The sequence below is a fragment of the Notechis scutatus genome, chromosome 11 (genome assembly GCF_049901735.1).
Source record: "Notechis scutatus isolate UNSWTSFEM ecotype Mainland chromosome 11, rNotScu1.2, whole genome shotgun sequence".
NCBI lineage: Eukaryota > Metazoa > Chordata > Lepidosauria > Squamata > Elapidae > Notechis > Notechis scutatus.
The window spans coordinates 10,425,456-10,450,658 of record NC_142019.1 but is presented as its reverse complement, the minus strand read 5'-3'; the positions used below and the strand labels follow the sequence as shown (position 1 = coordinate 10,450,658).

Genomic DNA, 25,203 nt, shown 5'->3' with positions numbered 1-25,203 from the left:
TAAACAGTGGATGTTCTAAAATTTAATAACAAAAAATTAAATTAGATATGGAGGAAAATGGGATAACCAATGAAGAGAAAGTAATAAAGGAGTAAATGATCCCATTTCTGAACAGAAAATATTGGAGCAGCCAAAAAGAAGGAAAGAAACGAAATAAAAACCAGAAAATGAGACATAGTTACATTATGGTAATGCAAATTAAAGAACTGAACTGAAGGATAAGGCAAATGAGTAGGAAAAAAAGAATATATTTTAAAGAGATTAGCAAATTCACATTGGCCTGAATGCAACAACTGGGAATGTATGAGAAGAAAAATAAAGAGGAATAAGACAATCAAAACTCTGATAGTCTGAATCTTACAAGAGAGGAACATCAAGATATCAACAAAGAGAGATGGAGCCATAATTAAGATTTGATTCAATTAAGTTTAATGAAGTGGTGCCATAGCCAAGAAAATGTAGACTTGATACTTGGGATAGGGGGAAAATAATAAAATAGAAGAAAAACATAAGAGAAGTTGGGATCAAATGCACAAGGACTTTTCCCCTTGTTTTGAGGAATCTGGGCAATGTTAATTCTTTTTAAAAAGAGGGGTGGGGGAATAGTCTGATATTGAGTTGTTAATATAAAGGATCCTTTATACATTATGTATTGTAATCAATGTCCTAACAGCAGAACACATTGCATTTGTTAGGAAGGAAGGAAGGAAGGAAGGAAGGAAGGAAGGAAGGAAGGAAGGAAGGAAGGAAGGAAGGAAGGAAGGAAGGAAGGAAGGAAGGAAGGAAGGAAGGAAGGAAGGAAGGAAGGAAGGAAGGAAAAATCATAGTCTCACAGGGCTGGAAGAGGCTTTCTAATCCAACCTGCCCAAGACAGAATACCTTATACTATTCCAGACTGAATGTTGTCCAATCTCTTCTAGAAAATCTCCAGTGATGGAGCACCCATAACTCCAGATATACATATATAGAGGCTGGCACAGTGTCCATTCATTTCCCAAACTTCTCAACTAACCTTGAAATTATTCTTAACTGGATTTTTTTTTTCTGGGATGGGAAGGGAGGAAGTTGTGGATAAATTTGGTTTATGAAAAATATTCCCACCTGCCCTTTTGAAGATTGTTGAGCAAATCTTTTTAGCCTAGTAGCTTTGTACATGTGTTAAAAATTCCCATCATTTTTTATCTTTAGCCATGCTGGTCCGGGGCTGATAGGGACTGTAGTATGAAACTCTTTGAGTGCATTTGCTAAGTGAAGGTTATTTCTTTCAAGATGTATAATGAAACAGACAAGACATAAATAGAGCAAATTTCTGAAAAAGGAATGATTCCAGAAAAAATAAAATAATTCCTAGTTATTTCAGAGCACTGCTGAGGGGTGGGAAGCAACATTTATATTCTACTTTTAGTTAAAAGGCAGGCAGGAAAAATAACTTTTTGCCTGACTCTGTATTCAGCTGTAGGAAATTACATTGCCATGCTAAGCATGTACTTTTCTCTTCCAAACTATGTATTTATTCTATAGGCAATAAATACAAGGGTGGGCAAGCTTCAGAAAAAAACAACCCATAAATTGATCTTAATAATTCTTCTGTACTGCTCATTTGATCTTCCTGACTGAGGATTCAGCTGCTCTCCTTGGTTAAAGGTCACTATTGATTCAATACCTCTGTGTTGGCCATTGCTTTCAACTTAATGATAGGATTTCCAAAATAATATCTTCATTAAAACATGCAGTCCTAGATCTGAGAAGAGGGGAAATAGGGTTCAAAGGAAAACAAAAAGCTGTTTACCACAAGGTGAATCCATTTTTTGCACATCCAATTCTGTTGAACAGATAGATATTTAGCAGATACATTTCTAGTGATATATATCTCCTACTGCTGTCTCCTATATCCCAAACACCTATGACCACCTCCTCTGTTGGGGCAAGACAAATAAGATTCCAACATTATTACAATCAACATTTTAACAAAGAGTCTCTTATATGTTCTCTAAGATTTATTGAGATCCTTTTTAAAAATGTCTCATTACTATCACTAGACTGCCCATTTATCACTGATTGCCTATATTGTAGTTCATCTTATAAAAGTCATCAAAGCAGGTGAAAGCACTTAAGCAAAGATGCCGGAAGCAAATTCTAACAGGGAACTGATAAATTTATTGATTGGAACTCTTTTTCATTTAGTGTCCATTCTTCTCAAAGTAAAAATGGTAAGTAAAGTTGAACCTGGTTTTTCATATCACCATGGAAATCTCTAGATAGATTTTTTTTTCTTTGTAAGAGTATGGAAGTTCCTTGCCACAGCATTCTTAGTGATTTTTTTTTATTTTAATTTTTTCCAATCTAGATTTTCTGGCAATTCCCCACTCTACTGTTTAGCTTTTGGAAATCAATCAGATTCAGCTAGGTATTGCAACATGACACATTTTTAATGCAAGGAATGTAAAATCATGTACTTATGGAAATGTATGATAATGCACATACATTTTGAGATAAACAAAATTTGAATTTGCATTTAAGGGAACAAATTGTGTAGGTTTTTTTTTTAAATAAAACAACTCAAATAAGTTTGGAAATAGGACAGAACAGATATATGTGAGAACACAAGCAAAAGTGACATGGATTGGAAATAAACTAATTTGTTGCTAGGTTAAAGGAGCAATTGTGAGATTACTCATGAAATACTCACTTCTAAGATGCTCATTTTAAAAAAAAGTTCTTCCAGTTATTGGGCTATCAGTATGCTAGCAACTCCCCAATTTATAATATGACTCTATCCACCTTCATTTGCTAAAGTTTTTAATTCAATTCTTTCTTTCTTATGATATTATTATAATACATGCATATGCTATGAACTGAAACAAGAAAAGAAGTCTTGCTACAAATGAAGTTATGTTTCAGCATGCTTCATTTCCTTCCCAGAATATAATGTACAGTAAATCTATGTTTATGGTGTATTAATAACTGAAAAGAGTCTCTTCAATGAAAATGGGTGCAAATTAAATCACGGGGCAGCAGAAGGAAATCCAATAAAAAAAATGAGAGCCAAACAGAAGAGGAACAATCTACAGATTTCTAAATATTTTCATTTGAGCAACTCTGCCCCTTAAAAGAGAGTTAAACTATAAGGAACACTGAGCACCAAAGAATCGATGCTTTAGATTGTGGTGTTGGAAAAGTCTCTTGAGAAACCCCTGGACTGCAAGGAGATCAAATCAGACAATTCTAAAGGAAATCATCCCTGACTGTTCTTTGGAAGGACAGAAACCGAAGCTGAAAATCAAATACTTTGGCCACCAAATGAGAAGAAAGGACTCCTTGGAAAAGACTCTGGTGTTGGGAAAGATGGAAGGCAAAAGGAGAAGAGGATGCAGAGGATGAGATGGTTAGATAGTGTCATCAACATAATGAAGAAGAATTCGGGCCAATTCCAGGAGACAGGGGAGAATAATAAAATAACAGAGTGGGAAAGGACTTTGGAGATCTTCTAGTCCAACCCCCTGCTCAGGCAGGAATCCCCATACCATTTCAGACAAATGGTTGTCCAATCTCTTCTTAAAAACTTCCAGTGTTGGAGCATTCACAACTTCTGGAGGCAAGTTGTTCTACTGATAAATTGTTCTGTCAGGAAATGTCTCCTTAGTTCTAAGTTGCTTATCTCCTTGATTGGTTTCCATCCATTGCTTCTTGTCCTATCCTCAGGTGCTTTGGAGAACAGTTTGAATCCCTCTTCTTTGTGGCATCCCCTGAGATATTGGAACACTGCTGCATGTCACCCCTAGTCCTTATTTTCATTAAACTAAACATATCCAATTCCAGCAACCCTTCTTTATATGTTTTAGCCTCCAGTCCCCTAATCATCTTTGTTGCTCTTCTTGGTACTCTTTCTAAAGTCTCAACATCTTTTTTACATTGTGGCATTGCAGAAGATGAGATCGAGGCAGTTGTTAAGTCTAGTATTGTTGGTTACTAGTTGTTCCAGTCCCAGATTTGTAACAGCATTGTAGAAGGTTGCATGTATGGGTTCAGTTGTACATTCATTTAGGATCCAGTTAATATGAGGTAGATTGAAGTCACCAAGAAAGATAAAAGCATGCTGCCCATGTTAGTAGTGTATTTAGTTTGTTTGCATGTTTGATGTCATAATCAGGGGCTGTGTAACATAGTAAGAACCGAAATGTGATATTTAAGGACAGTTCACAGATGATGGTCTCAGGAAGAGCAAGCTCCTGGGTAACTTGGATGTTTTTTTAGATGTAAGGACTTTTTATAGAAGATAGCAACACCACCTCCTCTACGAATTTCATGATCTGATCGGTAAACATGATAGTCTCTTACTGTGGTAATGGAGTCAGGGAGAGATGCATTGAGCCGTGTTTCACAGACAAATATGATGTCAAATTTAGCCATATTTAGTAAGAGGAGAAATTCAGGTATTTTATTCACAAGGCTTCTTGCATTTAAGGCCAGCAGCAGTTGGAATTGAGGTAGTTAGGGGTGTGCGTGCCTAGTCTTGGGTGATGGTAGATTGGTTGGGGTAGGGTTGTGGTTGAAGGTTAAAGCTGAGTTGAGGGTTGTGTGACTACTTTTGATACAGTCAGCACAGTAGTCACTTCACATGCTCTTCATTCTATCCGTCTCTTAAAGCAGCCTAGGACTGTGTTGGTTTTTTTTTTTGGTTGCTGCCACACAGTGCTGGCTCATATTTAACTGATTATCCATTGTGACAATAGGTCCACTAGAGCAGAGAAACCTAGTGTGCTGTGGTCCATGGGATTGCAAAGAAGAGTTGAACATGACTTAGCGATTGAACAACAACAAAACAAGACTTTAAGAGTTATTTTTCTTGTCATATTGCCCACATAATGCTAATTGTTGCCACATCTTTCTCACCCAGCACAGAAAGTGTCAATAACATGCATGTTAATTGACATCACTCAAATGCAAACAAGTTAGTTCTTGATCACATACACAGATTGAGAGCCTTTTTTTTACTAGTTTCTCCCCTCAGAGCTATTACATAATACTTAATCTCTCAGTTCAATGAACAGAACTATAACTGAGACAGAAGGGTACCAAAGAGCTGGTAGGAAGCCCATCATTGAGAAAGGATCTCCAGAATATTAAGCACTGCAGATACCATAAACAGATAGAATACGACTCTTGACACAATCAGATGTCCGATGTTTTTGTAGACCTGTCCAAACATGGGAATAATGCAAGAGATAAGAAAGTTCAGAGTGGCAGGAAATCTGTATGGAAGGGAAGGAATATAGTAGATGACAAGTGACAAGTGGTTAATGGAAGATACCACTTACAACATCATGGTTTGCTTATCTATGGCTCACCAGGTTGACAAGCTGCACAATGCCATAAATTAACAAATCATAGTGGCTGGTTTCACACAATCATTAACAAGTGAATAGCACATTCTATCAAATCCAGCTCTCTGGTTATGTAAAGCTTTTAGATTCTGCAAAAAATTGATGGAATTGGTGGATTTTCTGATCTTCTTCCTGCATAATTGATTTTTATATGGTTTGAAAGTCCCAGATACATTCCTGATTTATGAAGCATGAGGAAAGAAGAAATTGTCCAGAGGAAAGAGGAAATTTGTTGTATTTTTCAGAAACACATATAGTAAACCCATGCAAATGAACTAGAAGGCCTCCAAGGTGCCTTCCAACTCTGTTATTCTATTCTATTCTATTCTATTCTATTCTATTCTATTCTATTCTATTCTATTCTATTCTATTCTATTCTAAATATTTGATTTAAAAAATCCATTTTAAGCCATCCAATCATTCTCAGATTTGAATCAACTTTCTGAATAAAAAAGATAAGTCAAATAATTGAATCAAATCATATACCTCTAAGTATTTTGGTTGAATTTTTTTTTCTGAATGAGTTCAGAAATTCAAATTCAATCAGCCCAATTTAACTGTTCAGTCTGGATGACCACATTGAATTAGACTGATTTTTCTGAAACAAATAAATGTTTCAAATTAGATTTTGCCTGGCTCAGCAGCCCAATGAAGACCTATAGTCAGCTCCCATTTGTTTTGCTGATCTACATCAACATTTGGTTCTGCAGAAAACTGGAGATTAAGGTTTAGCTTTGACACACAAAGAGAAAAGAGATGCTATTGCTAATTCAGCAAAGTCCAAAGTTGCTTAAAGATATGCTGCCAATACTTGTCCTCATTCAAGCTGAGGTTAGCAGGTCAACATGACAAGATTCACAAAAGGTAGCCCAGCTCCAAGCAATCTCTTTGTCATGCCTTCATATGGAGGAAAAACTGTTCCATCTAATGACAGTGGCTTCATCTGGTCTTGCCACAATGACTTCACTTAGCATTATGATTATTAAGCCCTGTCAGTAGGCAGAAGAGCTCTTGAATGCAGCTTCAGGGGTTGGCTCTTAAAAAGCCATTGAGATGCCCTGCCTTACATGTTTTCATTATGCATCTGGAAAATTGCCGATGTCACCAGTGCTTTTAAAAGATCAGATGTAAATTGTCTTGTCAGCGACAAAAGGAATAATTTCAGTGTTGCCCCTAATTTTAGCAGTTGTCTTGGTTCTGTTGGCTTGTGTAGGAGAGACAGATGCTGAACCCTGACAGATATTCTCAAAGCCAGTTTTGTCCTATCACTTTAATCCAGAATTGCTTTTATGAGAAAATGGCAAAGATTTTGAATTGGGAAGGGGAATAGCAGTACCTTTATTTTTCTTTATCTTTTTTTTTATCCTGTCCATGCTCTGTGAAGACTTTCTATTAGGTAAAACAGAAGAAGGAAGGAAGGAAGGAAGGAAGGAAGGAAGGAAGGAAGGAAGAAAAGAAAGAAAAAAGAAAAAAGAAAGAAAGAAAGAAAGAAAGAAGGAAGGAAGGAAGGAAGGAAGGAAGGAAGGAAGGAAGGAAGGAAGGAAGGAAGGAAGGAAGGAAGGAAGGGAAGAATAGCTGAAACCATTGACTATGTTTAGCATGGAGAAGAGAAGATGGTGGGAGACATAAGAACTGCTCTTAAGCATCTGAAAGGCTGTTATGTAGATCAAGCAAAATTGTTCCAAAAGATGGCACAAGAAGGAACAAATAGGAAGAAGAAAATTTGGGTGGACTTCAGAATAAAAAGATCTGAATTTCTACACTGGGCAGGTGGTTGGGCTAGAAGAGCTCCAATGTTCCATATTTACAATAGGTCCTTATAGTTGTGGCTGTTGCAGTACCTCTGAAGTTACATGATCAAGATTCAAAACTTTGGCAACCAGTTTGTGATTATGTTATCACAACACAATAATGCCTTGATAAGTCCACACTTGGAATACTTCATCCAGTTTTGGTTGCCACAATGTAAAAAAAAAAGAGGTTGAGACTCTAGAAAGAGTGCGGACAAGAGGAACAAAGATGATTAGGGGACTGGAGGCTAAAACATACAAAGAACAGTTACTGGAATTGGGTATGTCTAATTTAATGAAAAGAAGGACTAGGGGTGACATGACAGCAGTGTTCCAATATCTCAGGGACTGCCACAGAGAAGAGGGGGTCAAGCTATTCTCCAAAGCACCTGAGGATAGGACAAGAAGCAATGGATGGAAACTAATCAAGGAGAGAAGCAACTTAGAACTAAGGAGAAATTTCCTGACAGTGAGACCAGTAGAACAACTTGCCTCCAGAAGTTGTAAATGCTCCAACACTGGAAGTTTTTAAGAAGAGATTGGATAACGATTTGTCTGAATAGTGTAGGATTTCCTGCCTAAGCAGGAGATTGAAGTAGAAGACTTCCAAGGTCCCTTCTAACTCTGTTTATTCTATTCTATTTACATCCCATGGTCACATAATCACCATGTGTGATCTTCACTGCTGGCGTCTGGCAAGCAAAGTCAATGGGAAAACCAGCAGGAAGTCACAATGGTGATCACATGATTGTGGGATGCTACAACAATCCACTCACAATATTGTTATGTATTCTAGAAGTATAATCTAGGATATAATGTCCTTTTAAATAACTGGTCATCAGAAATCCTTGCCCAACTTCCAATAAAGATAGAGAAAGAAGCAGAGGGAAACCTTCCAGTTCTATTTTGGGATGAATGCTGATCTAAGAGTCAAAAATTCAAATTGCCCAATCTAAATCTGGTTCTTTAAGAAATGCCATCTGCGTTCCAGGCTACATCATTTTTTTTCATGGAAAAGAACATCTAAAGAGCATTTATAAGTGAACAAGCTAATGTTACAGCAAAGGGAGACAAGGCAAAGGTTCATCCTCGCCAATAAATAACCCTCCAAGTAAACGAGCTGTTGACTAGGGTTGGCATCTTTCTATAAAACAATATAGGGTTGACCTTAGAGATAGGAAAATCAATCAGAATAGAGCTGGAAGGGACCTTGAAGGTCTTCTAGTCCAACCCCCTGCTCAAGCAGGAGATCATATACCATTCCAGACAAGCGGCTGTCCAATCTCTTCTTAAAAACTCCAGTGATGAAGCACCTATGACTTCTGTAGCAAAGGTTAATTGTTCTCACTGTTAGGAAGTTTCTCCTCAATTCCAGGTTGCTTCTCTCCTTGATTCGTTTCCATCCCTTGTTTCTTGTTCTGCCTTCTGGTCCTTTGCCCCTCTTCTTTGTGGCAGCCCCTCAAATACTGGAATACTGCTATTATGTCACCCCTAGTCCTTTTCTCTAGACTGGCCTTACCCAGTTCCTGCAACCATTATTCCTATGTTTTAGTCTCCAGGTCTTAAGTCACTTTTTTCAGTGCCATTGTAACTTTGAATGGTCATTTCACACAAGCAGAGTACCAGCAAAGGAGGGGAAAAAACCTCCAGAGAAGTTCCAGAGACAGGAAGTCTAGTCCTGCCAAGAATGTAATAAGGGTTAACGGAGAGGCAGTTTCTGTAAGCAACACCAGAATGTTTCCTTCCTGCCTTCCTTACAGGATTAGGCCAGTCATTTCTTCTAACAACCGGTTCTTCGAACTGCTTAGAATGTTAACAACCGGTTCTAGCGAATAGGTGCGAACTGGTAGAATCCAACCCCTGGTGGTGACCCAAACTGGATGTAGTACTCCAGAAAAGAATGAGTGAGATGTTAAAGAGGGACTTGCAGAAAAGTCCATCACAAAAAGAAGAAAAAAATCAAAATAGCCCACATCGGTTTGGTTTAATACAGTGATGGCTAACCTATGACATGCGTGTCACTCGTGACACGCCAAGGCACTTTGACTGACATGCCTGTTGGTGTGGGGAAAACCTGCACATTTAGAGGCTGCCTGTGCTCTCCTCCAATCCCTGCTCCCTGCTTGTTGCGTGGAGGCATGGTGTCACCCCTGCTGCAAGATCTTTGCAGCAGAGAACCAGTTTTAACCGCCATAAACTGAGGTTTGTCAGTTTCATTACCTTAGGAACGCTACAGGAGGAAAGGAGATCCATGAGGTTCACAGCCCTGTAAGGTGGCCTTCCGATCCCCACATCCTGCACCTGCAGCCCTGAGACCAGGGAGACGAGTTTCACAGCCCTGTGTGATCACCCCAGCCCAGTCCGTCATAAACCAAATTATTGATATTTCTTGAAGTGACACACGACCCGAGGAAGGCTACACTTTTTCCCGATTTTTGACACACCAAGCTGAAAAGGTTAGCCATCACTGGTTTAATATAAGACAAAATTTGGATGGGCTTTCAAGATGCTGTTTCTCTACCTAATTACAATTAAAAAAACATTTCTGAGATCCATGCTGCACTCGCTCCTTGACCTTTCCTACCAATCAGCTAATGGAAGGACAAATAACTTTCTCTACTTGAAACATATACAAGCAACCTAACAATGGCTTATAGTGAGATGAAACTATTATCAGGGACACAATCTCCAGAGATCCTATACTTTGACATTACTTTTCACAGAATCTTCAAAAACATCAAATGAAAAAATAAATATATTTGTTTTTTCTATATTCGTCTTTTAAATTAAGGCAGAACCGATGGGCCCCCTGTTTTATTGAAATCAGGGTCCAAGTAGGCAACCATAAACCTATTGCATTGGTTACTTTACATCTTGATTAAGCCAACGGTGGCATAGTTGAAGGGACTCCCATCAAAATAACTAAAATCATTGACTTGATAAATGCCAAGATGCCTAAGGAGGATTTTCCACATTCCTGGCCATAAGGGGGTGACTTGAATCAGGTATAGCAAAATCAGTGCCAAGAGAACTGAGGCATGTCATCACCATTCTTGTCCGTTTCACTACCATGACCCTCTTCCAGGAGATAGGTACATCAGCTGTCAAAATGCAAACATGACATTTTGAAGGACTGCCCGGGAAACCATGAAATCTGTTTTTTCCCCCTTCCTTTTCTTTTGTTAAGCAGGCACAATGCAATCTGTCTTTTGAAGTGTGTCAGCGTAACTTAAGACACCTCCACAGGGAAGACAGAAATAGCATTTGGCTCCAAGGAGACCTATCTGTGAAAAAAAAAAAGAGTTGTTTAAGTAATACATGTTGACTAACTTTCTACAACTTGTTTTTAATAAAGAAGAGAAGAGCAGCAGCAACTGTAGCAGCTATTCTTTTGGTCAAATTTGGTCCTTGCATCTTCTTAAAGGTTCTTAGACAGAGTCAGGAGGAGCCAACAAAAGGAACCAGATCAGATTATGTTTTTCACTCAGCCAGTCCTTCCTTAGCTAAAGTTGCTTGAGAAGAATGACTGTTTCCGAAGAAGTTAAATCAGTGAAATTTTAATGACTTCCTGTCATTGAGGAGGGAAATTAATCCTTAACTGCAAAAATGGCTAGAAGAACAGATAGAAATAGCTGTGAGTGAAGGGGTGTTCTTTTTAATGTTTTTCTAAGATGTGAAAACAAGCAAAAGAAGACTTACATGGTATCATTTAGGCATTTTTTTTACTCTTTAAAGTTCAAGTCATTGACTAATGATTGTAGAGTGGAAAGGGTCCTTTCAGTTTAATTGTCAATCATTGCAGGAATCCAAATTAAAGAATATAGGGCAAAAGGCTAGTGTCATGCCCCTGGTGGAGATTGACTCTGAGGAAGAGGAGGAACAGCCAACAGGAAGTGGGAGTGTGGCTCCAGAGGTGGTGGAGGAGGCTGGGGAAGGGCAGAGGTCGGCTGAGCAATCAGAGGAGGATCCAGGCCCATCCCCTATCCATCCTAGGGCATGCAGAGAGGAGAGGATCAGGGGAAAGCGAGGTCTACTCAGGAGGAGATTACCATGATCCTCCTCGTGGTTTGCAGCTGGGAGCTATGTATATAAGTTTGTAACTGCGTAGTCAGAATTGCTGGAGTCAAAGTTTAGTGTTTCCCTTGAAAGAGGTTTATCTTTGTTGGCGATCTTCCCATGGACTCTCCCTGTTATCTTCCTGGAATGTATGATTAATTATCTTGGCTTGCTTCGGAACTCTCATCAATGTGGTTTGGTTTGGTTTCCTTTTGCCTCATTATTTACTTTTGTGACTTTAAACTGTGCCTAATAAAACAGTGAAGTTAAGTTGAAGGCATTACTGGACTTTAATGTATGTTTTGGGTTTTGGGTTACTTTGAGAGACTACAGGTCATCACATTTTGACTCCAGCCACCCCTTCAACTTATTTTTACTTTTTGTGGGGTGACCATGGATCAGCTCAGAGCAGAAATTGCCCAGTTAAGCCAGCAAGTGGCTCTTTTGACTGCACAGGTGGCACATATGCAAGCTGCCCGGCCATGCCGAAAATGCCCAGTGGCAGTGCCAGATAAATTTGATGGTTTGCTGGTCCAATTTCCAGCATTTTTTGGGCAGTGCCAGCTTTACATGAGCCTTTGGCCTGAGGACTTTCCCACTGACCAGGACAAGGTGTGGTTTTTGATTAGTTTGTTGTCAGGCTCTGCAGCACATTGGGCGACGCCTCTGTTGACCCAGCCCAACTAGGTGTTGGACAATTATGCTGAGTTTTGCCGTCAGTTTCAGGTCATGTTTGAGGACCCTGTTCGAAGCCAAACAGCAAACAGACGTTTGAGAGAGTTGAAGCAGGGGCGTGGCTCACTCATGGATTATATTGCTAGTTTTCAGGTGGCTGCTCAGGATGTACAATGGAATGAGGCAGCACTATTAGACCAGTTCCAGGAGGGTTTGTTGTTGGAGCTCCTGGATGAGTTGACGCGCACTGAATGCCCTCGCAGCCTTCAGGAGCTCATGCATCTCTGTCTTCGTATCGATCCTAGACTTCAGCAGCAACGCGTGTGATGACGGACAGAGACCGTATCTGTTTCCAGCAAGACGGTGCCCTTGGTGGAAGTGCCTTTGGAGGAACCCATGCAGGGGGGGCTGGCCACCCTCACCTGACTCAAGTAGAAAAGGATAGACGTCGTTGTGATGGTTTATGCCTCTATTGTGGCAATCGAGGCCATTTTGCAGCCAAGGGTCCTGTTAAGACATCCACAGCAGGGACACCTGCAGTGGCGGGAAACGAGTATTGCTCGGCCTAAGGGGGTCTGTAGGTCGGGGTGTAAAGTCCTTAGGCCTTCCATCTTCACCAACCTTGCCATCCTCGCCACCTTTGACATCTCTACCATAATTGTTATTGGTGAAGCATCTTGTGCTGGCAACACATGTGTTGTGCCTGGTGTGGGAACGGTGGAGATCCAAGCCTTGGTCGACTCAGGGGCCACAGCCAATTTCATGGATGCTCATTTTGTAGAGCAGTGGTTCATTCCTCAGCAACAGGTATCCCCGCCAGTAATGGTAGAGACGATTGATGGTCGGCCCCATAAAGACTGAACTATGCACCCTGACTAATGTACTGACAGCTAACGGCTTCCACAAAAGCAAAATCACCAGCTTGATCCACAAAAACACACTGAGACATAATGAAGACCTAGAAGATGAACAGACCTATGGAACAGCTGTCCTGCCCTACATAAGAGGTACTACAGACAAAATCAGTAAGATACTATACAGGCATCACATCAAGACTGCCTTCAAAGACAGACAAAAATTGGTAAGTGTAGAAGAGTCACAGATCAATTTTAATAGATGGCTGTATACATACACACACATACGAAGCTAAGGGGCTTCTAATTATTGCTTATGGTCAAGGAAGTTTTGATGGTTCTTTGATGTAATGCATAAAGTCAGTTGAGTACAGATAGTTCTCAACTTACAGCCATTCATTTAGCAATCATTCAAAGTCACAGCAGCACAGAAAAAATTGGCTTATGGTCCTCATACTTATGACTATCACAGCATCCTCATAGTCATATAATCACAACTCAGGCACTTGGCAACCAGCATGTATCTTCACTGTTGCAGTGTCCCATGACCACAATTTATGACTGTTCTGACCCAGCTCCTCAAACACAACAAACCCTCTGAAGTTAAAGATTCCTTTATTAGGAGTGCCGGCAGCCCCGGCAAAAAGTTTCTCTCTCAACACAGGCTAACAACTCTGTTTGACCAGAAGATGAATAGCTGTCTTCTGTCATTCATCTACGCCCCTGCCTTTTATCCTCAGAGCTAGGGTGGGGCTTTGCTAGCAGCAGTGGCTCTTCCATCCCAAGGAAATCCCATAGATTTCCATTGCTCTCCTCTCCTCTGCTTTCATTGCATCTGTGCATCAGGCACTGGACCCAGATGTTCCTCCTCTTCCTCATCAGCCACCTCCAGACCCGGGGGCTGTTGACTCTCCATCTGAGGGCTGATAGATAGCCCAGGCTCCGCCTCTGTCTTTCTCTCTCTCTCTCTCTCTCTCTCCCAGCTCCACTCCCTCTTCCCCCTCGGAGCTCTCAGGTTGCCTTGAGGCTGACCCTGACTCCCACACCTCCTCCTCTGCTGATTCGGCTGCTGGAGGGGCTGGTGGCTGACAGGCAACAACAGTGACCTTCTCAGCTGGCTTCCAACAAACAAAGTCAATGAGGAAAACCAGATTTGCTTAACAACTGTGGCAAAAAAGGTCATAAAATCAGGCACCACTTCGCAATATAAATTCTGGTCTCCATTGTGGTTGTAAGCCAAAGACTACCTGAATGACGCCACTTGCTAAATTCATCCAGAAATTAAAGGGCAGCTGTTCATAGATTGGGGTTTGGAAATTTTCTAAAATCATAGTTAAGTAGCAGCTATGTTTTATTATTATTATTATTTTCAAAGCAAAGTTTGGGACAGGCTATCATTGAATTGAGAAGGCAAATCTGAAAGCAAATTAGAAAAAAAAATAAGATTTTGGATATTCTATTAGGTACCCAGAAAGAAACTCCAGGGCATAATAACTTCGATAAATGAGAATTTAAGCGATGTTGGGCTTAGGGAAAGTTAAAACTAAAATGCCAATGCAGAATAAAAAGTAAGCCACAAAGATGCTATCACTTCCAAATTTGCCATAAGCAAAGAATGTGCTTCACCCTGACATTGCCTTTCCCTCCCCTTCCTGCAAGCTCTGCAAACAGCTGCAGAAATCTCTGAATTGGGATGATGCAATGTGATGTTGTAGGATTCTAATTGCACTAGCAATAGCACTTAGACTTATGTACTGCCCTATAATGCTTTACAGCCCTCTCTAAGTTGTTTACAGAGTCAGCATATTGCCCCCAAAATCCTGGGTCCTCATTTTAGTGATCTGGGAAGGATGGAAGGTCGAGTCAACCTTAAGTCCATCAGGATCAAACTGCTGGCAGTGGGCAGAGTTAGCCTGCAATATTGCATTCTAACAATGTGCCATCACAGCTCACCATACCAATATACAAATGCTCATTAATCCACTGTCCTCCCAGTCTTGCTGCTTCTGGTTCATTTCTCCTACAAAATTTCTGCCAAAGAAGCAGAAATCTCCAAATGGGTTAAGAATCGGGTAGATTGAAAGCATTTAAATACAGCTAATGTAGAATCCAGCAAATAATTTCTATCCATTCCATGTTACCCTACTGCATGCCACTGTCACTGAAAATAACATTAGGAACTACAACAAGAAAAATCCTGGAGAAGCAGTGAGGCTACTAAGATATTCTTTGTTTTCATGACAAAAATATATTTCTCACTGCTTCAATGAAGTGGGGGGGGGGGGCAGATAAGAACAAAAAACAGTGTTGCACATGCTAACCATTTTATTTCATTTTGAGCTAAGGTCTAAAGATAGATTTACACCATTTTCTGTGTCTGCAGAATGGATGGCTATGGTTTAAAACCAGTGGATCTCTCAGTTAATTTCTGCAAGATCTTGCCTCTAGCCTTCAGATTTTCTGCAAAATTGATGGAGCCTTAACAGGACAGGACTTGGATTTTTCAGTGTTTTCCTAGCTTTGGGGAACAAAAACATTTAAGTAGCTATAAAACCATGTAGAGCCTCTTCTAAGCTTCTGTATGTTTCCTGCTCCGAAATGGAAACAAACTGTATATTGATTTGAGGTAAAATTGTAGTGATTAGTGCAGATTACAGGAACCAGTAAAAGTGGACTGGTTCTTACCAATTCGAGAGAAATAAGAATGGGGATATTTAGAGTTAAACCTAAATATCCTACTAAACAACAGGCATCACTGATTGCCTTGCCAGAGTCTCTGCAGATTGGACTAGAAAACCTCTAGATCTGAGGCTCAGAGCCTATAATCAAATGATCAATTCACAAGCATGCACTGCATAGAGTACACTTCAGGGAAAATAGCAATAGAAATAGCAATAGCACTTAGACTTATATACTGCTTCACAGTACTTTACAGCCCTCTCTAAGTGGTTTACAGAGTCAGCCTCTTGCCCCCAACAATTTGGATCCTCATTTGACCCACCTCGGAAGGATGGAAGGCTGAGTCAACCTTGAGCCTGGTGAGATTTGAACTGCCAAAGTGCAGGAAGCCAGCAGTCAGCAGAAATAGCCTGCAGTACTGCACTCTAACCACAGTGCCACCATGGCTCAAATAAGATGCATGCAGCAATATATCTTGTGGTTGGCAGATAATCTCAATACGCATACATCCCTTTTTTTCCAGGTGGGAAGTGCTAATTTATAAGAGTTGTGAATAATTCACTCTTAACAGAATGCAGAATATCAGAGTTGGAAGGACCTTGTAGGTCTTTTATTCCAATCCCCTGCTCAAGCAGGAGAAGCTATAGCATTACGCACAAATGGTTGTCTAATATATTCTTAAAAACCTCCAGTGAAAACAATTTCTGGAGGCAAGCCCTTCCATTGACGAATTGTTCTCGCTTACTGGAAATTTTGCCTTAATTCTAGGTTGCCTCTCTCTTTGGTAAGTTTCCATCCATTACTTCTTCTCCTGCCTTCAGGTGCTTTGGAGAACAGCGTAACTCCCTCTTTTCCGTGACAGAATCTCAAATATTAGAAGATGGCTATCATGTCACCCCCTACTCCTTCTCTTCCTCAAACTAGACATACCTCATTCCTTCAAATGTTCATAACATGCTTTAGCCTCCAGTCCCCTAATCATCTTTGTTGATTGAAAAAAGTATCTTCTGTATTTTCTTTTTATATTTATGTATGGCTTTCTCCCCATCCCCACATATGTGTGTGCTATTGTGTATATGCGTGTATCTCTGAGGGAGATGATTGGGTAAAAAATACAAGAAATATAAAATACAAAATATAAATAAATACATTTATTCTTTTCATATTTTCTATGTATATGAATGTATTGAGTGTAAAATGTCCTTCAGTGGACATAAACTGTGGAAAACCTACTGCTGGTATTTTTTTATTCCACCTCACCCCACTCCCCCAAAGCCTTGGAGTGCAGCAGTTTATAAATCTCATACATAAAAATAAATAAATCACATGAGATGCTCCCCTTAAAATGGCGTTGTTGGGCCATCAACTCGGAGGACTGTTACTCTATATTTATGAGGGGGAGCATTAAGGACCCCACAATCATGATCAGATGACACACCACTTTGTTTTAAGTGCCTATTAACTGATTTTAAATTGTAGTGCAATGCCTTTGCAAGTACTTTTGACATTCACATTCATATAGCTGCTCTGATCAAAGCTGATGGAAGCATATAGCAAATGATCCAATGATAATGCAGCCTGTAAAGCATCACAGAGTGAGTTGCAAGCAATCCTCGATTGTCTCTTTTCTCCTTGTCATCCTTCTTTTTTCCTTTTTCCATACAGTTATTTTACTGTCCCATTTCCCCAGTTATTTTCATCTGAGGAACAGAATGGTTTTCAGGCCATTCAGTGAGTATGTATGCCTGTATATATAAAACATTCCTGGGTCTGCATTTCTCATATGGATGGGACAGAGAAATGGGTGAAACCTGACATATAATTTCTTGTGGCTTTTCCAACTGTGATATGCCTACATTACATTGCAGATTTCATCTTAAATGATAGCTTTCATTCATTCCTCATCTCCCAATGCTGAAACAGTGTTTTAGATTTTGTTGTAAGTATTGTCCAAAGAGGGCTATTGATACAGAGTGAAAATGGCAGCTACCAAACTACCCATAGGATTTCTCTATGGATATTCTCAGTCAATCCTACACATATTAGGATTCCATTTAGGCAGCTGAGAAGTTCAAATGAAAGAATGACTGCCAATATCTCCATTTAAATCCCACTCCCATTAGAGAATACCTTCCAAAATTGACAAGGGGAATCTGTGCTTATTTCGTAAACGCTCAATGCTTCCTCCCTGCCTGCCTGCCTGCCTCCCCAAAGGGGCTAATAATGTTGCAATGACAAACTTAATTGCTATTCAAAGCCCGCACTTTGAATTGTACCTGGAAACACAAGCAAAAATATGTTAACAACCTGATTAATAATCTGGATGAGGGTGTTCCCCATGTAATACCCTGCAGAGGAAAGAACATTATTGTTTGTTTGACTCAGCTTAGCAAATTGAAATATGTGCCATTAAACTAACAAATGACTCAGATGAGCTTTAACTCAATACTAATGAAGAAGGAATCCCACACAATTAAACCAGTCACGTGGGCAACCACAATGGAGGAAAGTGGGAGCTTTACACGATCTTTCAGGAGAAGGGCCCTGAATCAAAAGCCTGAACACAAGGGAGGTGGGAAGGAAAAAATAGGAAGGAATAACTACATAAATAAATAGGAAGATTTTCAACTTGCCTTGTACTTATAGAGAGTTATTGACTAGATAAATCAAAGCAGGAAAATGCAGCCATTCTGGGTTCGAGACACCTTCATGTACTGCAGATTCTGCTTAATGGCCTCACTGATAAAAAGCCACAAAAAAGGAAGAAGAATTAACTCTGCAGAGGGAACTTTATGTCTGTGATTTATGAGAGAAATAGTGGAGGCTACAACTTAACAGAGAAGTGTAGCCAAAAGAGAGTGAATTCCAGCTATTTGCTACACCTCTTCCAATTCTTCCAAAAGACACAGTATAATTATGACATTAGCCACACTCTTGCTTTTCCAAATGCTTTCAACAATTATCCACCACAAATATTAAATCATTCCTTATGAGGATCTATGTGGACATATGTTGTGCTTGAAAGACCTTACTACTTAGGTATTCAAAACATGCATGAGCACTGTGGTCCTTATCATGGACTTGGGTTAGCAATGATGGTTGACTGCCCGCATAAAGAAAGCCAACAATTGAATGCCCATCAGGTTTGGCACTTCACGCAACTAGCAATGTCCTCAATTTACTCTCTAGACCTGGGTACTCAAATAGTTCAACCTACAACAGGTTGACTTGGTTGGAAGAAGAGGCTAATGACAGCATGCCATGCAAGTAACTCAATCCAATCAGCGGTGTGGTTAGAGGGGATGAGTTTGTCCAAAGATGGATTGGAGATAAATGAATCACTCTGGAACTACATTATGGAAATAAAGAAAAGTCCAGAAATCAAGGGTTGGTTTTTTTTTTGAGACTATTCTAGAAACTTCACCTCTGTTGTCATTTTTTTTAACTCAACATACCAGATGCAGGGAGAGATGAAGCATAGGAAGAAAAGCATGGGTATATAGCCTCAACAATGTCAATGCTAGCCTTAATTGGGTCACTGCAGTTTCTCTTTCTCTGTGAATCTCTTTTTAAAATTATTTAAAAAAAAGACTGATGGCCATCTGGCAGCTTCCCCATTTGATTATGGCATGTGCTTCAGGAGTGCAGCAATAGTTACTTAGGATATCAGCTGACTGGGCACTTGAGTTTTGTTTAGGAAAAGTGTTCATCAAAAGTTTTCTCCTGGTGATGGCCACAGTCAATTCAACATTGACTCTGAACCATAATCACATTCCTGATGGTGTTAATGATGAATTATTCTTCCCTAAAATTTCTCTTTAGTATTTGAGACTGGAGCTACTGCCACTTTCATTCTGTCAGTGAATCAGTTATGACTTACTACTAAGTACATTTACAAACTGAAGTTCAGCACAACATACATAACAAACCAACAATTAGCACTGGTGAGCCCCAGTCATAAATGCCCAGAAGCTCTTCTGCTTTTTCTGAATTCCTTTCTTTCTAATACAACATATACCTGGGAACTGTCTAATTTTGCTCCACTAGTTTTAATGCATACCTGTTTCCAACACACAACTGTCTTCCCAATGTGAAGTTATTTTCAAACCCTGAACCAAAATACACAGAGAAAGCCCACAATTTATTTTCCTACCTACCTCTACCACATGGACTTCAATGAAGGGGGTGGGGAGAAAGGGGTTGATTTGTACCTTTCATTCCAAACTTTGATCGCCGTCCATATTTGTTGATCATAATAAATAGGACCACCAGGAGAACACAGGCGAAAGCTGCAAGACCCACTGCGATAGATACCTATAAAGAATATCCTGGATGTTAGAGGATCATTGAATACTCAAATCACTTGCATTCAAATGTATATGTTTGTCTCAATAGTCTATTATCTTTACAGTCACTGAGAATTCTACAAATAACCAAATCATTAAAATAATTAAACTAGCTATGTCATATAAGTAAAAACAACTTAAATATTATACGTTTCTCTTATATATTAAAATGAAGGGAATATATATGTATAATTCAGAGAGAAAGAGAGAAAGGAACTCAAAAAATACATGGCAGAAAAATAAACCATCAGGAGCAAGGAAAAGGGTAAAGCTATAGCAGAACAAGGAACATCTGTTCAACTTTTTTCCCCATTAAATTAATAACACATCTTCAGAGTTAAGTATTAGAATGGTTGGGCACACTGTTCCATTCTTGGAAATGTTTTAATGCAACATATTATTGCTCTAGTATTCAACTACTTGAGTTGAATACCTTCCAATATTTGAGCTTAATTATTATTGTGACCTTTGTTATTATCAAGTCATTTTGTGTTGGTCATCCACCAATATAATATTAAAAAATACAATTACAGCCATCCCACTGTGATAATTATCGAAAGTATACAAAAAAGACTAAAATTTAGATCAATCGTATACGTTAAAATGTTAATACCATTATTTAGGTGTTTGTTTAGTTATTTATTTCCATTTAGGTGCTGCCCAACTCCAACAGACTCTCAGTGTAAGTCTTAAAACTAAGATGGTAAGTTTTATGTTTTAAAGAGAAAAATGAATACAGAGGAGATTTATATAATCTGGAGAAAATGGTATAGATTCCTAACTGAAGATAAATTTTAAAAGCTAATATGAATTATAAAATCACTATGTCACCAAGATCTACAGATAACAATCTATGTATAATATTAATATTTCAAGCATAAGAATTATAATAGTATGGTATAAAAATAGAATAGTACATACATGAAGTATTATTATATTGATTTAAAAAGCCAACTGCAATTACTGGCTTTCTGCACGGTTAAGAGATCTATAGCAATTCTGTTGTAACATGCAAATAAAAGTATGCTAGAGATGGCATTTGCTCCAAAATATATTAAACTGTTAGGATCAGATACCATCTCTTCTTTGTGTCCCTTAAAAGGCCATTCCCTGTGTGATTAGAATGACCTCAATCCTGTTGGTTTTTCATAGAAGATCTGGGTGTATTCTCATGCATGGTGTTCAGATATATATCTGCCACTAGTTAGCAACTTCACATGAGGGGTGCGTGTGTGTGTGTTCACTATGGTTAGATGGGCAATCATATAGAATGAATGAATGACTAAATGAATGAATGAGAACCTCTTTTAAAATAATATTTGCATGAAAGATGCTTGTGTAGCTTTACCCTTTTCCATGCCTCAGATATAAAGTCCAACACATTTTTTTAAAGAATAATGTTTTTTGTGTCTTCAAGTTAGGGTTGACCTGGTGACCTTCTCAACTTGTCTCTGAAACTTTCTTGGCAATGTTTTCTTTCTTTCTTTTTGGAGGTGGTTTGCCATTGCCATCTTCCTAGGGCTAAGAGTGAGTGACTGGCTCAAGGTCACCCAGCTAGTTTTGTGCCTAAGGTAGGACTAGAACTCAGAGTTTCCAGGTGTATAGCCTAATGCCTTAATTACCATACCAGATGTGCTCTTCTTAGAGCACAAATATCTGCTTAAAAGTGACTCTGTCACATGCTTGTTTATGTCCACACAGAATTAAGTCCTACTGCAGTACAGAACTTATCCTGATGTAATTATATTCAGGATTACAACTACGGCCAAGTTGTAGTATCACCCTTATAAGATCTAGAACCTTAGGCCTAAACAAATCCCAAAGTAGCTGAAGGATTCTCTTACACTCATAAAAATATTTGTTTACAAAAACTATCACCTAATATTGATACAATAAATACTGATGGGAAACTAAAATAAATAAATTTATATGGAAATGTTGTTTTCTTAATGTTCAAGAGAGGACATTTGATTGGAAACAAATAGTGGCCAAACATGTGGAGCTAATTTGAAACCTGGCATCAATCATTGCTGGGAACCAATTTATATTTCCATTTGTACACCTTGGCGAACTTTCCTTCTGCATCAAACAAGCAAAGGAGAATGGAGAAGCTGAAGGCAATTTAAATCAAAACATTCTATATTTAAACCAATAGCCCTCAAAATGCCAAAAGGCTTATGATACTTTACAGAATAATCAATTCAGCTGGCAGACATTTTAAGGCATCAAAGCACCACAGTCATAAATGTACAAGTAGGAAAAAATAATCAGCATTATAATCAGTACAATACTTGTACCAGTTAAAGAAGGGCATTTTATGATAGTTTTATCCAGAAGGGCAGTTATATTTAAAGCACCTGAACATCTTGACACCTTAAAAAGTCATCTTTATAAAACAGATTTTATGAACTGGAATTGGATTCATCTGATGGAGGAGATTCCCATTGTACCAGCATTCGTGCCTTACTGAATGTATTCGCTTTTAACAACCAGCCCTTCCTGTGATGTTGCAATCTTGTTTGTGTTGGACAGTAATTCTTGATATAAGAAGGGTTTTATGTAAGAGTGCAGTTAGATTCATCTGTGAATTGTTAGGAGAGAGATGCCGTTAATCACTTGAGGGCATTTCACACATTCCAGATTTTGTAAGGGTGAGTATACTAACAGCTACAAATGAAGCAATGTGTAGATGAGATCAAGTCATTTTGACTAAGAGGTCTGTCACGTTGGCACACTCAGCAGAGACACATTATTTGTTGCGGCCCCCATCAAAGTGGGAGGCCCAGGCCTTCTGCCATGTAATGGGAAAAATGACCCACAGACAACATGCAAGGCCAAGAACTGAAAAAGTTGTGTATCACTGAAAAAGTTCTGGAAAGGGTAAAAAGATAGCAATGGGATCCATAAATAAAACAGGAGAGAAACAAAAGAGAAGAGAATGAAAATTAGTTTTGCTGGAGGCAGCTCAGATATTTCTGGTAAACATATTGACAGATAATTTATCTTTTATTTTTAGGTGCATAGAAAGACTTCTCTTAAAAGATATATATACCCTCACTTATTGGGAAAATATTCTTCTTGCTCTGTACTTTGATTGCAAACCCTACTTCTTTTCAAAATGAAATACACATTGCATAAAATAAAGAGATGTTTCCTTGCTTGCAGGCTACTGTCTTCTCCAGTCTGGAATAATCTTCATATTTTATACATGTTGTGCTTTATCAGATCTGCCTTGTATTTTTTTTTCTGCTTTGTTTTCTACAAGCAGGAAAGTTGGGGAGCCAAAATAGGCCAGGGGGAAGGGGAACTTGCACAATGGTTGTCCTTAAGGAACAGAACCTGCATGCAATGCACATGAGCACCATAGCAAAAACAAGAGATGACATCTTTCTTTGCCCTGGGATTGTGTTTGCTCATCCAAGTATTTTCCCCCCAGCATCTCTCCTCTCTCCAAAGTGGTAATACCCTAAGGAATTCTTGAACATCAGTTTTTGCTGTGCTTATCAAATTGCCCTAAGAATGGGAAGACATGCTTATTACAAACCAGGTATGGAGGAATCTTACTGGGAATTAGTACATTGTGTTCTACAAGCTGAATGCACACAAGTACTCAGTGGTTAGATTCATATACTACACTAAACTAAAATAAGCTTTGGAAGGTTGCAAGTCAGTGAGTTGAAACAACTGCTGATAGTCTTCCAAAGTAATCAAGCCATCATCTAAGCCACCATATAGTTTACATGCTCAGGGATAGATGATGATGTGAATGCAGCAGCCATATTCAGATTTAGCATAAAAACACCAGTTTATCCATCTACTTTTCTTCACATATAATCCCTTGGCATTCTACTGCATGATCCCTCTGCATCCATGGCAAACAACATCCACAACCTGATATGCTGTTTATCAGTCAACAATGAGGCAAAAATGAAGCCATCTAAAATTTCCTAGGTATAAACTCTAAAGAGGAGTCGTCCAAAAGAGACTGATAGGATGGCATTTGTTTGATTCTGCAATCATACACATGACTTTGTTATACTCAGAAACCCCATTCTAGGACAACTTACAACATGGAAACAGCTAGTAAGCCATTACCCTAGCCAGGATTGTGGATGATATGAATGAGTTAGTTGGCCTTTGGCTTACCATCTCAAGGGAACACAGTAATTGTGGTTCATATGATCTTTCTGGGTAGACAGGGTGCTAAGCTGCATCCCCAGAGAAATCCACAAAGTATAAACCAGTGGTTAAGATAAAATTATTTCCCATTGTCAAACCACAAGCATCTTACCCCAAATGTGTCTTCCTCTGGCTTATGTGTCACTGTGATGAGAGGGGAGGGACTTGGGCTGTATTCATCTGAAACCAGAGGAACAAAAGAAGAAGAAAAAGTTTATTTCACAGTTTAGAAAAACGTGTACGTACACAATAAATATTATATTTTACATGTGTATGTGTATGCAATTAACTCTTAGAAAAACCCCTGTTCATTCCTTCCTATATCTACCCCATTGTTGTAGTACCCCAATATTGTCTTATAATGTTATTTCCATCCCACATCCAGTTGAAGCATCCTGTACTTTTGGATAGACTTTGATTCCTCTTATGTCCCCCCCCCCCCAACTACTCCAAATTCCATTAATGGCTATTCTGCTCAGGAAGCTTTTAAAACAGGTTGATGCTGTTTTATTTCCAGATTGATGCTTCTATTTGGACACTCCTACCTCTCTGCTGTCACATTTATCCCAATTATTTTTTCTGCTGATGTTCCTAAATTAGCAATTTCTGCTATCCATTGGTGAAAAAATGCAGGGAAGCTTAACTCAATATCATTTCAGAGAAATACCCTAACCTAGGTATCCAAATGCTGGCAATCATTAAGAACAACAACATCAACTAAAGGGATGGTGAATTAGACTTGGAAGGACATGACCAAGATGAGCTTGACTTGGGTGGTATACTACCTTTGGTCATGTAGAGCCCAACTCTTGAACTGATGGCCATCTCCATGTTTCATAGAAGTTCTAAATTTCAGTTGTCCATCCCTGGGAAAAGTTCTTTTTTCCTGCAATCTTTATTTGCATGAAAGAAGAAAGAAAGGAAGTCCTCTCTTCACTCACCCCTTATTTTTTTAAAAAATATGGGTAACCTTAATCTGATGACAATTTACACTTGTTTGTCAAAAAGGTACATATCCACTTTTCAGCGGCTGTCATGTTTTCTTCTGAAAAGATATACAGTAGCTAATCTGTGAAACAGATCAGCAAAATATCATAGTACGGAGTGTTCCTAGTCAGGTGAACAACTGGCTATGACTTTTATTCAATATTCTGATCCCTTCATTCATCTAGCTTTCCCTTTCATGATCAATGAGAAAATGTATCTTTACAGGACTGTTTCTGAGTTTTCCCCTTACCGC

At 39.0% G+C, this 25,203-nt stretch overlaps 1 protein-coding gene across 5 annotated transcripts in view; it reads right to left on the bottom strand.

Annotated features, from left to right (window-relative positions):
* NTRK3 (neurotrophic receptor tyrosine kinase 3) overlaps positions 1 to 25,203 on the bottom strand; it is a 430,772-nt gene that overhangs the window by 202,098 nt on the left and 203,471 nt on the right. For all 5 annotated transcript variants that reach the window (XM_087972779.1, XM_087972775.1, XM_087972776.1 and 2 more), the window contains 2 exons: positions 24,076 to 24,143; positions 19,650 to 19,752 (listed from right to left, as the gene is read on the bottom strand). In XM_087972779.1, coding sequence (XP_087828905.1) covers positions 19,650 to 19,752; positions 24,076 to 24,143 — 171 coding nt within the window. The remainder of the gene's footprint in view (positions 1 to 19,649; positions 19,753 to 24,075; positions 24,144 to 25,203) is intronic.